At 51.6% G+C, this 17,180-nt stretch overlaps 1 protein-coding gene across 6 annotated transcripts; it reads right to left on the bottom strand.

The window, feature by feature from the left end:
- Positions 1-232: 232 nt before the first annotated feature.
- On the bottom strand, positions 233-11,509 carry Cnksr1 (connector enhancer of kinase suppressor of Ras 1). Of its 6 annotated transcripts, none has more exons than XM_048350568.1 (21): positions 11,394-11,509; positions 7,690-7,847; positions 7,406-7,587; positions 6,828-6,912; positions 6,391-6,432; positions 6,209-6,313; positions 5,372-5,431; positions 5,209-5,277; positions 4,748-4,849; positions 4,611-4,672; positions 4,463-4,536; positions 4,238-4,329; positions 4,133-4,163; positions 3,616-3,788; positions 2,296-2,369; positions 2,055-2,126; positions 1,759-1,832; positions 1,570-1,631; positions 1,378-1,477; positions 1,125-1,303; positions 233-795 (listed from the first exon to the last, which is right to left on the bottom strand). In XM_048350568.1, exons 1-21 carry the CDS (start codon positions 11,443-11,445, stop codon positions 535-537), a joined length of 2,109 nt encoding a protein of 702 aa, XP_048206525.1. In that variant the 5' UTR covers positions 11,446-11,509; the 3' UTR covers positions 233-534. The 6 variants fall into 6 exon arrangements, with proteins under 6 accessions (XP_048206525.1, XP_048206526.1, XP_048206527.1 ...); XM_048350569.1 differs by having other exon boundaries at positions 5,209-5,253; XM_048350570.1 differs by having other exon boundaries at positions 6,828-6,872; positions 7,444-7,587.
- Positions 11,510-17,180: the final 5,671 nt, after the last annotated feature.

Raw genomic sequence — 17,180 nt, 5'->3', positions numbered from 1 at the left:
AGTGGAGGTATCACACTGTCCCCACTGGAGATGGGATGGGGAATACTGCTGGGCTGGGAAGGGCTGGGGGAAGAGGCGTATGAGTAGCTTATGCTGGTAGGCCAGCACTTCAGGTGCACAGCTAAGCCAAGGAACCACGCGGGGAGCTTGTCACCCATCCTGCAGCAGAGGGCACTCGCCCCAGCCCTCTTGGGGGATAGATGTCCAATTCTAAAGTAAAAGCACAGATCGATTCATTTTAGACAGAGGGGCTTTATTCAGTGGAAAGTATCTCACATAGAATAAACATCTGTCCAGACTTACTTTGGGGAAGGCAGCATTGCTGAGGGACAGAACAGACAGAATTTCTTCTTTAGCAAGAAGAGGATGGCACAAAGTTCCCTTTGCCTTGTCCCAGGGCACATGGGGGGCAGAAATAGTGAAATCCAGGCAGAGGGCCAGACAGAATGGACTTGTACTGTTTCTATCCCTGAACAGAGTCTGGGGGCAATGTCATTGCAGACATGTCAGGTGTTGATAGGGTATTGGCCAGGGTCAGAGGTCAGGAGGTTGCTCCCTGGGATCAAGGGCACAGCAGTGAGAGGGATCCTCAGAGTCAGGCAAGGGTTGGGGGGGCTGCTCTGTGGAGTCAGAGGTCAGGGCTGGGGAGCTGCCCTCAGCCTGTACCACTCCCCTGGCTCCCAGGGTTTCTGAGTACAACTCCTGGTTCTGTTCCTTCCAACGACGGAACTTCTCTGCAGTGAGCTCAGGGTCACCCAGCACCTCTTCCAGGGCCTGAAGCTCCTGAAGCTTTGCCTGTCAGGGGAGCAGAACATGAGAAGCCATGATCGCGAAGAGAAACAAGAGCCCAGAGCAGGATCTGAAGTCCTGTACTTAGAATCCAGGACTGGGCCGGCAGCCTCCCACAAGCCGGGGTGAGACTTCCAATCCCAGCTCAGAACCTGGAACTTGGTACAGACTATAGCTGAGCCCAGACTGGAACATGGAGCCCAGAATTGAATCCTGGAGTCGGAGAGCTGGGACCCAAGCCCCAGACTGCCAAGCCTGGGAAACCTGAAAACCAGAAGCAGATGGCAGAAGGCCAGAGCCCCTGTCCCTTGTTCTGCCCGGTGCCTCCAGCTGACCTTGAGCGTGCTCTGTAGTGCCCGAACACGATGTACTCTCTCATTGAGGTGAGGGTCCCGATTACGCCGCATGAAAGAACTCCGCCACTGTTCATGGGTCAGGGGTTGTGGCTGGCCCAGGAGGGACACACCACCCTGCCTCAGTCCCCGTACCATTCCTTCCAGTTCTTCGCTGCCATCTGGAGCAACAGGGAGAGAATGAAGATGTGCCCAAGCCAGTTGCCAGCCCAGAGCCCAGCTCCCAGCTTAGTACCTGTTAGAGGACCAATGGATGTCCTTGGGCTGCGCTGGGTCGGGGAGGTCATAGGTGATGGGTCCCCATGGAGTGGACTCCAAATCTGAGCTGGGCTAGGCTGAATCAGGACGGAAGACGAGGCAGGCAAGATGAGCCCCATATCCTGCTGTCTACCCCCTACCTCCCACCCCCAAACAGACCCCTACTCACTGAGGCTGAGCGAGACCCGGCCTCATCATCGGGGTCTTCTGCTTCAGTCTCACTGTAGCAATCTAGGTGGGGTGGGGGGGATCAGTTGGGGAACCCACGGGGCTTGGGGAGACCAGGGAATAGGTTAGGGCAGCTATGTTCCAGTTCCCATCTCAGGAAAGTTCCCATCTCCTCCTGTGAGGCACCAACCTTCCTCTCTGGCTGAGGGTGCCCGGCCTGGAGACTGGTACTTGGAGATGCAGGTGATGAGATGGCGCACCCACCTGTGGAGGAGCAACCAGTTCTCAGGGAGTTTTGACTCACCGAGGCCCTGCTTACATCAGGGGATTCTCACCCACGTCTAGGGAACTCTTGGCCCGTTTAACAGATGATAGAAGTGAGACTTTGAGAAGTAAGCACATGGGTCAACCACAGAGGTTTGGGATTCCCATAAGCACACAGAGGCTGGGAGCTACGTGGGAGGAGGGCAGAGAGGCGGGACTCACATGCTCAGATCAGACAGCGTATCAGCAGCGAAGACAAAGGGTTTGTACACATCATGGGTGAGCTGGAACACACTGCCAAGGAGAGGGAGAAGAGAACCATCACTCAAGCTTCTTCCTGGGGGGCCTGTCCAGAACTCAGAGACTGTGGACCAACCAGGAGTCCAAGCCACCTGCCACGCGCCCACCCACACCGCCCCACTTCTCTCCCCATCCTGCAGCCCAACACACCCCAGGACTTAACTATTTCTTCTTCTGATCGTGTCCACTTTCCAGACTGTAGTTGGAGACATTGATGAGGCCCTCGGCCTTTTCATCCTGGGGGATCACAGCATGAGGGTCATTTGAAGCCCCAAGCCCTTAGACCCCATCAATTGCTCCTTAGTTACCCCTGAGCTCCAGAGGGCAATGGAAAGGAGAAGATGTTTCCTGGGCTGTAATCACAAGTCTCAGAGCAGAGGTGTAGCCAAGGGGCACCTCTGACCACCAAGACATCCAGAGAAACAGCCAACAGGAGTCTGTTTCTATCTAAATTCCTCTGCAGACTCAATGAAGCTGCTTTATACCACTAAGCTTTGCAAACACCTCCCTACTTTTAAGTGTTTTGGCTGTACTGGGGCCTATACTCAGGGCCTGGTGCTTGCTAGGCAGATGCCCTACCACTTGAGCCCCACCCCCAGCTCTGCCTTTCATCTGATTAACCCCCAGGTATTGCTTTCTCAGAGAAGCTTCTCTTCTGACTGGGCCAGATAACTCTGCGAGACTCCCACCTAAATCTTTTGGGTTTTTCCTTCCACTTAGCACTTGTTCTCCACATTGTCCTTAAATGTGTATTGATACCTCTTCCCTGCCAGCCTCTAAATTCTAGAGGTATAAGAGTTGTCTAATTCATCCTTTGTCCTTTGTCCTTTGGAGCTGGGCTTAGTAGGCACCTGAATGTTGGTCTAACAAATAAATTATTGAATAGGTTATCACTAGGAACGAGTATCAGAAGAGGAAGGAAAGGTGGACAGTGATTTTCTCTGCATCTTCTCTAAACAATACCTCCTCCTCTTCCCCTTCTCTATTAGTGTGGCATTTTAATGCTAGTACGTGCATGCTAAGGACACTCTCAGTCACTAAGCTACACTTCTGGCCCCTTGAAACTTCTTTTCTACACATGTGAACTTAGCATCATCCCCACTTCACTGATGGGGATTGGCGTCCACCTGTATGATAGACAGGAGTAGGTAGTGGAATGGTGGTAATAGAGACAGGAATTGTGGCCCTTCTAGCAGGGTGCTGTTGGCTCACGCCTATAACCCTAGCTTCTCAGGAGGCTGAGATCTGAGGATTGAGCAGTCTGTGCTCAGAATGTCACCTCTGAGTTGGGTGACTAAAAAATCCACGAGACACTTATCTCTAGAAGTAGAGCTATGGCTCAGGTGATAGAGTGACAGACAGCCTTCAGCAAGAAAGCTGAGAGACAGTACCCAGGCCCTGAGTTCAGGCATCAGTACTAAAAAGAATCGTGGCCCTGAGCTCGCTCAGGAGCTACCTGTGTGAGTGAACGTGGCGGTCTCACCTGGGGCTGGCGGTACCAGTACAGCATGTGTCCCTTGAGCACGAACCAGCCGCGCCGCCAGCGCGGGCCCATGAAGCCACCGGGAACCTTGCGCAGCAGGAGCCAGCCATCGCAGTCAGGCCGACCCAGCTGCCGGCAGGACACCCGCCTGCGGCTCAGTCTTGTCGCCACTCCTGCAGCATAGTACAGGACAGTTGGCGGGAGGTTGTCACGGTGTCCTGGCCCCCCCCAAGCTTGCTGTCTGACCCTACACTCTGGACTCAGAATGTCTCACAGGTGTGACCTCTGAATGGATGCGACTCCATTTTTAGAGATGAAACCAAGATTGGCAGGCAAGCCATTTGCTCAGCCACAGAACTAACTGCAAGAGGCCTGGGCTGGGAGCTTGGGTGTGGGATCCTCGAACATGCATCTCCAGAAAGGCGGGGTAGGAAGCAGGTGGGGTGGTCCTGCCCAAGCACTGGATTTCTAAGAGCATCTCATATGGAGGTCCTCACCCTGCCAGGAGCATTCATACCTTTTGATTTCTTCCGATCAAGGACAGGACTCTGAAAGGAGCACAAAGGTGTGAGAGATGGTCTGGGTTCAGAGCCCACCCCCTGAACGGAGCCCCTGGACTTGCCTTGTCAGGGTGGTGTGGGGTCTGTGGAGGCTCTGCTATTTCTGGAGATGCAGGAGGACTAGGAAGGGACTCAGGGCCAAGGGAGGCGGAGTCTGTTGGTGGGTGAGAGGGAGGTCCATGAGCCCAGGTCCTTAGGCCTGGGGAGTTGATGAACCGGAGGTCTGGGGCAGACACTCAGATACCCTTGCCCAGGGCCTCTGCCACCTGGTGCGGCATTGAAACTACCTGTCCACACAGGGTTGTTCCTAGAACTTGGGTCTGAAGTCAGGTCGAAGGCAAAGACGTCTTCAGATGAGACACTGGGGGAGCAAGGGGAGATGAGATGAGACCCTGGTCACCCTAACCAAGATATACCTAAGGCGGAGCCTGTTACCTGGGAGATAGTGGATCCAGGGCTAGAGATTGGCTTCTCAGATGCGTGCAGCCTGGTGGCGTCTGGAGAACAACCAGAAATAGGGTAGTGGGGCTGATGACAAAGGTATGAGAGTGGATGGGGTGAGGAGCAGGTACCTGTGGGGGGGTCTCTGGCACTGGAATCTTCTTCAGCACTAAGCGGACTCCAGTTGGTTCCCTCAGAAGCTCTTTCAGCATGTTCTTGTGGGTCCAGCCCACCTAGGAGACAAGGGCAGAGGTAGGGCAGAGATGCTAGGCTGACATCAAGCTGGGCAGATGGCTCTGCGGCAGCTCAGTAGCTCTCGCTCTGGCACTCAGAGCCTCCAGGGAACCTCCACGAGCTCTCACGTCAGCTCCACAGAGGCAGATGAGAGGGCCTGGGGGTGGGGGGCTGAGAAGAAGGTGGGCGCTCTCGTCTGCCTAGGGCCTAACCTATCTGAGCTGGCTCATCTCGTGGAAGGTAGTATACACAGCCCTGATCTTCACAGCGAGCAGAACCGGGGCTGCCTTTCTCTCTCTCTCCCAGGACCCACTCTGTACCGCCTGCCCTGAACCACCTCCCAGTCACCTTCACTCACCACCACCTGCTCATTGATCTGCACAACCTCATCTCCAAGCAGGATCTGCAGGCGGGAGTCAGAAGAGACCTGGCGTGGGGAATGGAGCCCAGAGAGTGAGCTCTTCCAGGGCTTGAAGCTGGCTTGGCTGGCAGCTGACAGCTTTAGAATGTGGGGCTCTCACCTGGGAGCCAATGTGGGACACGAAGTGCAAGCAGTTGCTGCTGGTATGGATTTCCAGGCCCTATAGAGGCAAAGGCTACATTGAGTGACGGATTAGGGGGCGCGCAGCAAAGCCGGTGGGTACAATCTCTGCTGGGCACCAGGGCTCTAAGGTAGGCAAATCTGGCCTTAAGTTGGCACGACTCCAATTTGATTTGGGCTTGCTGCTTTTCTCTACTGTTACCTCTGACAGGACCAGAAGGAAACTGGGTTGCTAATTTCTGGGTTAAGAGATTCTCTGAAGAGGAACAGGATAGGGCAGGGGCAAGGCTGTAGGTACTGATTTTCCCATCTGGCCAACATTAAAAGCAGAAAAACGGGCTGGGAAAGTGGCTTAGAGCTAGAGTGCTTGCTTAGCATGCATGAAGCACTGGGTTCGATTCCTCAATACCACATAAACAGAAAAAGCTGGAAGTGGAGCTGTGGCTCAAGTGGTAGAACACTATAGCCTGAACACAGAGAGACTCAGGGTGAGAGCCCAGACCCTGAGTCCAAGCCCCAGGACTGGCAAAAAAGAACAAAAAAGCAGAAAAGCTTATATCCTCTCCTGCTTCTCCTCACCTGGCCCTGCGGCCCTTTCATGTCTGGGGGTCAGGAGTAGGGCATGCCACCTAGGGCCACATGCAAGTGTAGTTCCCTGGGGACCGGGGAAAGCATTCAGGTGGGTCCTCTGGGCTTCCATGTAAACAGCCACATAAAGTGGGCTTCCAGCCAGCTGCATGGGATGTTGGGCCTCCCGGACCAGATGTCAGGGCTCAGGGCTGCCCAGGGGTGAGGCGTGAGAAAGGTCTCGACTCACGGAAGGATCGTCCAGGTGCACCTGCTCTAGCACAGCCCTCTGCTCCAGCAGCTCCTTGGGGCTGCAGCTCAGGATGTTGTAACAAATCCCGGCCACGTGGCTGCACTGGGGAAGGGAAGCAGGTTAGCTGGATAAGCCTTGCCCCACCTTCACCGCCCCTCCCATCATCCCCAAAGACTCACGATCCTCAGGACTTTGCTCTCCTTCTCGGCTTCTGAACAGTCCTGGAAACATTGTAAGAGAACAGGGGCCTCCTTGAGTGAGGGAGTGGGGTGCTGCTGTCTCCCGAGGGCATGGCCCTGCTACCTCTCCCAGCTTCCCCTACGCGGGCCTCCTGCCTAGAACTACGGGACCTTAGAGCTTCAACCCCAAGGTATCACCCCTCTAAATACCAGGCTCACAAACACTACCATGCATAGTCTCCCTTGCCACACCCCTTGCGAACTTCTAGAGCTCCTGTTTCAAGACCCCATGTCCCCATGCCCCCATACCCAAAGGAAGGGCGTCCTCTTCCTAGCAAAGTCACCAGCTTGCCCAGTCCTCCCACACGATCCTGGTCTGATTCACAGGTTATAAAAAGCTCCCAGGCAAAGGCCAAGCCTGAACCGTTTGTTCCTACCTCTTGCAAGACCTGGCTCAGCTCCCCGCACAACAACCCGATCTCCTGGCAGGCGGAGAAGTCATTTAAGTGGGAGAAGAGGTACCTGGCAGGAAAAAGATAGTCCAGGGGCTCTGTGGGAGCTGATTTCTCATCTGAGACTGGGGGACACGTCTGCTCATAGGTTTGTTTTGGAGTAGAGATGACTGATACCTTAAAGAGCTTAGCACAAGACTTATTTGTCACGTGAACATTAGACAACTGTCAGTTATGATTTAGCTTGAAATGTAAGGAGCCTGGTGAATGAGCTAAGAGGGTGGATTGACAGGGAAGGCTTCCCTGAGGAAGTGATGGTCTATGTGGAACCAACAAACAAGCAGGAACCACTGAAGGAAGTGGAATCTCCATTTTCAGGCTGTTGATAAGACCTTTAAGATTACAAGGTGGGGTTAGGAGCTCAAGGAGCCTATGGCCCTAACGGACTCTTTGACTTGCTCAGTCATAGCTGATCAAGAGCCAAGCTGTTTTTTTTCACCCAATCCTTGGAGGAGGTCCCGGATGGAAAGGGTCCCCTCACCAGTCACCCCAAACCCTAGTACCTATTGAGCCAGAAGAGGAGGGCACGAGCCTCACACACCAGCTCCACAGCTGCACTGAGGACATCGGTAGGGGTCTCTGTGCAGTTCCCCAGGTGGCCTTGGACTAAGCTCTGGAAGGCCTGGGTCCCCTTCAATAGCTTCTCTGTCAGGCTCTGCAAGTTGTCTGTCTGTAGCCCAGAGCTCTGCAGCAGAAAAGGGTGGGTCAGAGCCTAGAAGTTGCCAGCCAGCATGGACAACCCCCAGATTGGTGGCTACCACAGCCAGTGTAGCCAGAACTCACTCACCAGGGCCTGAAGCTGTTCCACCCCATGCAGAATGAGTTCCTGATGGCCCAGAGGCCACACGGTCAGAGCCTCCAGGCTGCGGGGGCAAAGTTGGAGCAGGTGCTTGCCAGGTAGCTCCCAGTCTTCAAATGGATAGTCCTGCAGGGAATCATCGAGGCCTGGAGGGAGAGCAGGGGTGAGCATGACTGACTTCACTCCCACAAGGCCTGTTTCCTCCCTCCCCAGCTATCCCAGGGGGTGGGATAGCTGTGTCTGCGGAGTTAGGGCAGTTTCAAAGAATGGTTTCCAAACCAGGTGTTGGTGGCTCACGCCTATAATCTAGCTACTCAGGAGGCTGAGATCTGAAGATCCAGGTTCATATCCAGATGGGCAGGAAAGTTTGTGAGACTCATCTCCAATTAGCAGGCAAAAAGCTAAGTGGAGGTATGGCTCAAGAGGTAGAGCAGCGGCCTTGAGTGAAAAAGCTAAGGGGCAGTGCCCAAGCCCTAAATTCAAGCTCTAGTACTGGCACTGAGAAAGAGAGAGGGAGGGAGGGAAGAGAGAGAGAGAGAGAGAGAGAGAGAGAGAGAGAGAGATTTTCCCAGATCCTGGTATGGATGTCGGACACTTGGAATCCCAGCACTTGGGAGGCTGAGACAGGAGAATTTCAAGCCTAAGTTTATCTTTGGCTTATACTTGTAATAATAGCTACCTGAAAGGTTGAGACCCCTTCACAACCCACAGCTGGGTACAATGGCACATGCCTGTCATGTTCAGCTATGTGGGAAAAAGCTTGATTTCAATGGAAAGAAGCTGGGTGTGGTGGTAAACACCTGTCATCCCAGGTAGAATGGTAAGCCTAGCATAGGTAGACAGTGGATCAGGAATGTGTCTAGGCAGGAAGTGGGACCCCTTTCTGAAAAACAGCTAGCACAAAATAGGGGCTAGAGGCATGGCTCAGCAGTAGAGTGCCTAACTAGCAAATGTGAGTCCCTGACTTCAAATCCCAGAAAGGCCTCCCTACCCCCACAAGTGCAGGCCTCGAACCACAACAATGAAGCAGATACTCAGGACAAGGGTCCAGCAGGTTTTTGGGTTTGGAGGCTTGCTTGTTTTTTTTGTTTTTTTTTGAGAGAGTCTCAGTATATAGCTCAGGCTGACCTTGACCTTGCTATATCACCCAAGCTAATCTTGAACTCTTGATACTCCTACCTCAGCCTCCCCAATGCTAGGATGACAGATGAACACTCCCTTGCCTGGTCCAGCAACTTTTTTTTTTTTTTGCCAGTCCTGGGGCTTGGACTCAGGGCCTGAGCACTGTCCCTGGCTTCTTTTTGCTCAAGGCTAGCACTCTGCCACCTGAGCCACAGCGCCACTTCTGGCCGTTTTCTATATATGTGGTGCTGAGGAATCGAACCCAGGGCTTCATGTATATGATGAGGCAAGCACTCTACCATTAGGCCATATTCCCAGCCCCTGTTTTTTATTCTGTACTGGTCCTATGGCTTGAACTCAGGGCCTGGGTACTGTTCCTGTTACATGGGAACAATAAAAGTACCTACCTAAACAGATGTGTATGAGATGGCATGGTCTACTGTCTGGCAATGACAGCTCTCCTAAATTATTGTCAGGCTGTCTACCTGGCAGGACGGGCAAGGCCCTGCAGGGTCAGGCTGCTGGCTTCTGCCTTGCCAGCGTCCCAGCACAGCCCTTCAGACTCCGCACAGTACCCACTCCTGGAAGCTCCTGAATTGTTCTTCTGCCTCAGGGTGCCCACATGTGTGACTTTGGCTGTCTGGGTTGCCCTTCCAGCTCCTTTACACCCTTTCTCACATAATTGCATCCCAGATGCCTTCCTTTACTCCCCAGGTTGAACTGGGGACCTCTCTTCTCACTCCACTACCCCCTGAGCCTCCATATACCCTGGCACTGGAACATCCAACTTTCCCACTTTCCCACAGGCTCTTCAAAGACGGAACCTTCAAAAATCATTCATCTACTAACTTCAGCCTTTGCCAGGCACAAGGCAGACAGCCCAAATCAGGGAATCTCTTGGCTTTATATTTATGGATTTAGTACCTTAGCTCACTCTTTGAAGGAATCTCCCTAACCCCTAGCCAGGCGCCATTACTGGGGAATGTGATCTAGCTATACCTCTTCCTCATTCTCTGTGTGACATTAAGAGCACTGGGCAGGGAGTTCATGAACCTGTTTGCTTGCTGACCATGGTCACTGAGCACCTCCTTACCATTGGGGCTGCCTCTCCCCATTCCCAGCAGACCGTGGCAACATTTTGTCTACTTAGAAAGAAAAGTTGAACCAGGTGCTGGTAATTCATGCCTGTAATCATAGCTACTCAATGGAACTGAGATCTAAGGATTGTGGTTCAAAAGCCAGGAGAGCAGAAAAATCCAGGAGACTTTTTCTTTCTTTCCTTTTTTGCCAGCCCTAGGGTTTGGACTCAGGGCCTAAACACTGTCCCTGGCTTCTTTTTTGCTCAAGGCTAGCACTCTACCACTTGAGCCACAGCACCATTTTTGGTTTATTCTGTGTATGTGGTGCTGAGGAATCGAACCCAGGGCTTCATGCATGCTAGGCGGGCACTCTACTGCTAAGCCACATTGCCAGCCCTCCATGAGATTTTTATCTCCAGTTACGGGGAGGAGGAGGCTGTATATGGAGCTGTGGCTCAAGTGGTACAGTGCCAGCCAGCCTTGAGTGAAAAACCCAAGGGGGAGCACAAGGCTCTGGGTTCAAGCCCCTGGACCAGCAAAAAAAAAAAAAAAAAAAAAAAAAAGGCAGGCAGGCAGGCGGGAGAGAAAGAAAGAAAGGAAGGAAGGAAGGAAGGAAGAAAGAAAGAAAGAAAGAAAGAAAGAAAGAAAGAAAGAAAGAAAGAAAGAAAGAAAGAAAGAAAGAAAGAAAGAAAGAAGAAGAAGGAAGAAGGAAGGAAAAGAAAAAATGAACAGCAAGAAAGAAGCTCTGCTCAGGGCTGACAAGCGGCGGGCCGGCCGGTCCTGACTGTCCTCCCTACCAGGGTCTGCACCCACACTGCCCCCACACAAGGCCCTCACTTCTCTGAGTCTGGGGTTCGTGTCCCGGCGCGTCTGGGACGCATGTCCTCTCCCGAGGGGAGTCCCCCAGGGGCAGGAGAGGCTGTGGCCCGCTCCAGCCGGGCTGGGGCTTCTGTCCTTGGGAGCCCCGGGCTGGGGAAGAGGAAAGCGACACCGGTGCGGGTCCTGTTCCAAGACTGCGCAAATCACTTCCTGGCCCTGCGCCTCCGTTTCTGCGTTTGAAAAATGGGCTTCGCGCGAACCCAGGGGCCGGGGGTGCCGGGGCCCCGGGACGACTTGGGGGTACCGGGGCCCCGGGACGACTTGGGGGTACCGGGGCCCCGGGAGGACTTGGGGGTGCCGGGGGCCTGGGCGGGAGGGCCCCCGAGGGCTTCCTTTTCCACCCCGGCGGCCTCCCGGGGTGCAGGGCGGGGGGGGGGGGGAAGACCCCTCCCCGAGTCCTCGGGTCGTCGGGGGTCACCGGCTCCGCCCCCTTCCACCCCCCCCCCCACCCCGGGCCCGCACTGAACTTGGAACGCGACCGACGCTCCGTCAGTCCCGGCTGGCTAGCAGACTCGGCGGGTCCCTCTCCTCCCCCGGCCGGAGTCCGGCCGAGCGGACGGCGCGGGGGCCCCCCCGCGAACCCCCCTCGGCCCCGGCCCCGGCCCCACCCACCTCTCAGCCAAGCCGCCACCTTCCCGGGGGTCCAGGTCTCCACCGGCTCCATGCCCGGCTCCGCCCGCCCGCTCGCTCGCCCGCGCAGGAATTTCCGCTCGGCTCCCGGAGCCCGGGCAGGGCGGGCAGGGCGGGCCCGGCGGGGCGGGGCCGCCGCATACCTGGACCCACGTGGCCGCCCAGGTGAGGCACCGCTCAGCCTTTGGCCCACCGCCTGCCCCGCCCCGCAGGCATCCCAGCGCTTCGGCATCGGGGCCGCCGGGCTTTGGGGGACCAGCACCCCAGGAATGTGACCCCCGGCCACCTCAGCTCTGGGCTGAGATTTCATTAAAAACTGGACTGCTGAGCCAGCCAGGGTGGCTCTCCACCCGTAACCCCAGCCACTCAGGAGGCTGAGATCTGAGGATCGTGGTCCGAAGCCAGCCTGGGCAGGAGAGTCCGTAAGACTCTTCTTTCCAATTCACCAACCCCCTCCCCCCCCCCCCCAAAAAAAAGCTAGAAGTGGGCCTGTGGCTGGAGCAGTAGAGGGAAAGGGGGACAGCACCCTGAGCTCAAGCCCAGTACCCACCTCCCCAGCCCGCCTCTGGCCTCTGATCTCAGAGTGGGGCCTTGACCCAAGTTCCAGATCTGGGAAAGGCACACAGGTCCCTGCTTCAGAGAGCTGCTTGCAGAGTATCTGAGCAAGTAACTTAAAAATTTTTGGAACTGGGTTTTCAGCCTTTTTGGGTTTCTTTGGTAGGTCATGGGTCTTGAACTCTGGACCTGACCACTGTCCTTGAGCTCTTCCGCTCAAGGCTAGCACTCTACCACTTGAGCCACAGTGCTAACTTCTGGCTTTTTCTGTGTATTTGGTACTGAGGAATCAAACCCAGGGCTTCATACATGCTAGACAAGCAAGCTACCACTAGGCTACATTCTCATCCCTGCTTTTATTTATTTTTAAGACCAGGGTCTCTGTATTGTATGTTGCTCGTGAGTCATGGGCTCAAGTGATCCTCTGGCTTGGCTGCCTCAGCCTCTTAAATATCTAAGACATAGGCACATGCTATGGAGCCAGAGAGAATAATGCTCTTATAAGCACACACACACACACAAAGCTGGGAGCCAGTGGCTCATGCCTATAATCCTAGTTACTCAGATCAAGGTTCAAAGCCATCCTGGGTAGAAAAGTCTCTGTGAGACTCTTATTTCCAACTGACCAGCAAAAAAAAAAAAAAAAAAAAGTAAAGGTATGGCTCAAGTGGAAAAGCATTACTCTTGAGTGAAAAAAAAAGCCAAAGAAGAGGCCCTGATGTCAAGCCCCAGTACTAGCAGTAAGTAAATAAATAGCAGAGAAAGAAAGAAGGAAGGGAGGGAAGAAAGAAAGAGAGGAAGAAAGGAAGGAAGGAAGGAAGGAAGGAGAGAGAGAGAGAGAGAAAGAAAGAAAGAAAGAAAGAAAGAAAGAAAGAAAGAAAGAAAGAAAGAAAGAAAGAAAGAAAAAGAGAAGCCAGGCATTGAGGAAACATACCCGTAAAACCAGCATTTAGGATACTAAGGTAGAAGGATCCTGTGTTCTAGGCCAGCCTGAGCTAAATACTGACCCTCTGCCGCAACAACAAAAAAGCCTAAGGCGAGCACCAGTGGCTCACAGGTATCATTTCAGTTCTACAGGAGTGGGAGGTTGTGATTGGAAAGGTCTGAGGATCTGGGCCAGCCTGAGCAAAAAGTTCAAGAGACCCCATTTTTAAATATTGTTATAATATAGGTGATGTACAGAGAGGTTCCCATTTCATAAATCAGGTAATGAGTACATGTCTTTTTGGACGTCACCCCTTCCTTCCTTCGCTCTTTTCCAGTTTTTCTCTGCCATCCCCACCCTCAAGTTGTATAGTTCATTTCCAACACAGTGTCTACTGAGTACCACTGCTGCATATGTTCATCCTTTGTCTCTCCGTTTCTTTTTTTTTTGCCAGTCCTGGGGCTTGGACTCAGGGCCTGAGCACTGTCCCTGGCTTCTTTTTTTTTGCTCAAGGCTAGCACTCTGCCACTTGAGCCACAGCGCCACTTCTGGCTGTTTTCTGTATATGTGGTGCTGGGGAATTGAACCCAGGGCTTCATGTATACGAGGCAAGCACTCTTGCCACTAGGCCATATCCCCAGCCCCTGTCCCTCCATTTCTGTACCCTCCTTCCCTTCCCCCAGATACAGATAAAGGAACAAACAATACAAAAAGAAAAACAATGGGCTGGGAATGTGGCTTAGTGGTCAAGTGCTTGCCTAGCATGCATGAAACCCTGGGTTTGATTCTTCAGTCCACCTAAACAGAAAAGCCAGAAGTGGTGCTGTGACTCAAGTGGCAGAGTGCTAGCCTTGGGCAAAAAGAAGCCAGGGACAGTGCCTAGGCTCTGAGTCCCAAGCCCCAGGATTGGGAAGAAAAAAAAATTCCCGTACAACTGGACCAGTGGCTCACACCTGTAATCCTCAGGAGTTTGAGATCTGAGGATCTCTGCTCAAAGCCAGCCCAGGAAGGAAAGTTTGTGACACCTTTATCTCCAATTAACCACAAAAAAAGCTGGAACTGGAACTGTGGCTCAAATGGTAGAGTGCTAGCCTTAAGCAAAAGCGCTCAGGAACAACTCCCAGAGTTCAAGTCCCAGGACCAGCACCCAAAACCAAGACTTTTTTTTTTCACATACAAACAGGTCTCCAAGTTCTTTGGGTCCTGCCAGCTTAGATGAGCCTATTCCACCTTCACATTGGGCAAACAAAACAGCTGTTTCCTTCTAGGACCAACTCTAAGTCGTCAGACTTTGCCTTCCTTGTCAATTAATTGGTAGGTTCTAAATTTGCAAATACAACTCTCATCTCTGGCTTCAATCCTTTGATTTTCTTGTACTGTCTTACCGCCCCCCCCCCCCTTATCTCTTGAACAACCCATTTTGTACTAGCCTTTACTTTTTTTTCTTCTAGTACGGGGGATTGAACTCAGAGTCTTGTACTTGCCACTTGAGCCCACCCCCAGCCCTCCTTTACCATTATTGTCTCTTCTGAAGCTCAAAGGGCACTCTTGCCAAAGCCCTATAAACTCTAATAGAGCCTTGATAGGGTAGATACAGATCTGTTTCCATCATTCTCATTTCATAAAATGCCTATCCTGAGCCAACAGAGGAGAGAACCCAACCAGCTGCCACCTTCCTGAACCCACATCCCAACTCTGTAGATGGAGAACCCAATATGGATTTCCTGCCACTCATTCTGCTAGGACTGGGCCCTAACAACTTCTGGTGCCCTTACTTTGTGGCCAAACAACTGACAGGGCTAGGCAGTTAGGGGACAATAAGTAACTTCTATTTTATTCATTTATTTTGGCCAGTCCTGGTGCTGGAACTCAGGGCCTGAGCACTGTCCCTGGCTTCTTTTTGCTCAAGGCTAGCACTTTGCCAACTTGAGCCACAGCACCACTTCTGGTCTTTTCTATATATGTGGTGCTGAGGAATTGGACCTAGGGCTTCATGTGTGCAAGGCAAGCACTCTGCCACTAGGCCATATTCCCAGCCCAGTAACTTCTATTTTAAAGAGTTTTAGGAATATAAAGTTCTACATATTTGTCATAAGTATTTCCAAAAAGGTGAACAAATGCAGCGGTGGTAGTCATTAGAATTATGTTGAAAATAAACTATACAACTTGGCAGGGGAAAACTGGGAGAGAGCGAAGTGGTGACATTGTCAAAAAAATATACCCACTCATTACCTGACTTATGAAACTGTAACCTCTCTATAGGTCACCTTTACTTATTTTAAGTAATGGAAATTTTTTTGTTCTTGTCGGTTGTGGGGCTTGAACTCTGGGCCTGGGTGCTGTCCAGACCTCTTCAGCTTAACACTAGCACTCTACCACTTGAGCCACCGCACCACATCCTTTTTTCTGGTGGTTAATTGGAGATAAGAGTCTCATGGAATTTCTTTCCCTGGGCTGGCTTTGAACTGTGATCCTCAGATCTCAGCCTCCTGGGTAGCTTGGATTACAGACATGAGCCACTGGCGCCAGGCTTGTACATCACCTTTATAATAACAATCAAAAAATAAAAATTAAAAACAGTATATCCAAAGCTAACAGTAATTGTGTATGTGTGCGCGCTATTCATAAGGCTTGAACTCTGGCCTAGACACTGTCCCTGAGCTTCTGTGCTCAAGGCTAGTGCCCTACCACTTTGAGCCACAGTTCCATTTTCTTAAAAGTTCATTAGAGTTAGGAGTCTCATGAACTTTCATGCCCAGGCTGGCTTTCACCATATAGCCTCAGATTTCAGCCTCCTGAGTAGCTAGGATTACAGATGTGAGAAATAATTAAGAAAAAAAATACCATTTTTATCTTATTTTCCAGTAAGGGCCACTGGCAAGTTTTCTGGGTATACTTTCTTTCCTTTTCTTTCTTCCTTTTTTTCTCTTCTGTTCCCTTCCTTCCTTATTTCCCTCCCTTCCTTCCTTCTTTTCTTATACAGGTTATCACTGAGGCTTAAACTGAAGAATCTCACACTCTACATTCGCAATTGATTATTTTCACTCATTGGATTGTGCTCTACCACTTGGGCCATACCTTCAGTCTTGCATTTTTGCTAAATAATTGGAGATCTCACAGTCTTTTCTGCTTGGGCTGGTTTTGAACATGTATACTTACATCTCAGCCTCCTGAATAGCTAGGATTGCAAGTGCGAGCCACCAGGCCTCCGACTCCCATTCTTTGTGTGTACGGATAGTCTACAAATACACTTTCCAATAACTACTGGAGTCACAGTAATAAACACAAAAGCAAAGAATTGTCTCAGCAAGGCAAAATTTACTTCTGCAGAAGGGTGCACCATCAGTCAAACACTTGGCAAGCAAGCACACAGAGCAGGCAGGTTGCTCCCTATTTATCCCAGACAACAGGATGTACTACCCTTTGTTAGAAAGGGCTCAGGATGCTGGGGTATCATGTAGGAATAAGGTTACTAATTCAAAAGGAATTCGATAAGGCAAAGTTTACTTCTACAGAAGGGTGTGTGGTTAGCCAAATATCTGGCAAATAAGCACATAGAGCAAACAGGCTGCTCCCTTTTTATCCCTAACACAGCAGGCCCAGCCCCTGTGCTCTAATTGGTTGGGCTCAGGTTCATATCTGCTATGAGGCTGTTTTGAAGATAGTAAGCTGGGTTTACATAAAGTGAACATTAAAGGACTTTAAGATTAACAGTACACAGCAATGCCAAAACATACCCCCACCATCAGCTATTTCTTGAGCAATCTGAGATGTGTTTTCGGAGGCATGTCTTAATTCCATCTTGGAGCAACCAGTTAAGACAAAACCCTACATTACAAAAAATCCTAGCAGTTCCTCTTTTCCTCTCCATACTCCTAGATCGTAGCAGAATAAGCAACAAGAGCTAAGCACACTAGGCCAAACCAGGAACTTTTAGCTAACCCACTTTGATAGAAAAAATGGCTTTTGTCCACACTGGTGGCAGGATTACACCTGTAATCCTAGCTACTCAGCTAGGATTATTCAGGCTGAGATATGAGGATCACAGTTCAAAGTCAGCCCAGGGGAAGAAAAGTCAGTAAGATTCTTAACTCCAATTAACCACCAGAAAACCAGAAGTGGCCCTGTGACTCAAAGTGGTAGAGTGCTAGGCTTGAATGAAAGAGCTCAAGGACAGCGCCTAGGCCTTGATTTCAAGCCCCACTGATAACAAAAAAGAAGAAAAACAATGTTCTTGCATACATAGTATAATTTTTTATGAGTTAATACCAAATAATACATGAAAATTT

The sequence above is a fragment of the Perognathus longimembris genome, chromosome 7 (genome assembly GCF_023159225.1).
Source record: "Perognathus longimembris pacificus isolate PPM17 chromosome 7, ASM2315922v1, whole genome shotgun sequence".
Classification (NCBI taxonomy): domain Eukaryota; kingdom Metazoa; phylum Chordata; class Mammalia; order Rodentia; family Heteromyidae; genus Perognathus; species Perognathus longimembris.
The sequence above is the reverse complement of the archived record's forward strand: the minus strand, read 5'-3'. Positions and strand labels throughout refer to the sequence as shown.

Coding starts and splice junctions, on each gene's coding strand:
- Cnksr1 (XM_048350568.1), bottom strand. CDS start 11,445: ATGGAGCCGGTGGAGACCTGGACCCCCGGGAAGGTGGCGGCTTGGCTG. Junction 7,588..7,689: donor TGGAACAGCTTCAGGCCCTG/GTGAGTGAGTTC, acceptor TTTCTGCTGCAG/AGCTCTGGGCTACAGACAGA. Junction 4,537..4,610: donor CTGGATCCACTATCTCCCAG/GTAACAGGCTCC, acceptor TTGCTCCCCCAG/TGTCTCATCTGAAGACGTCT.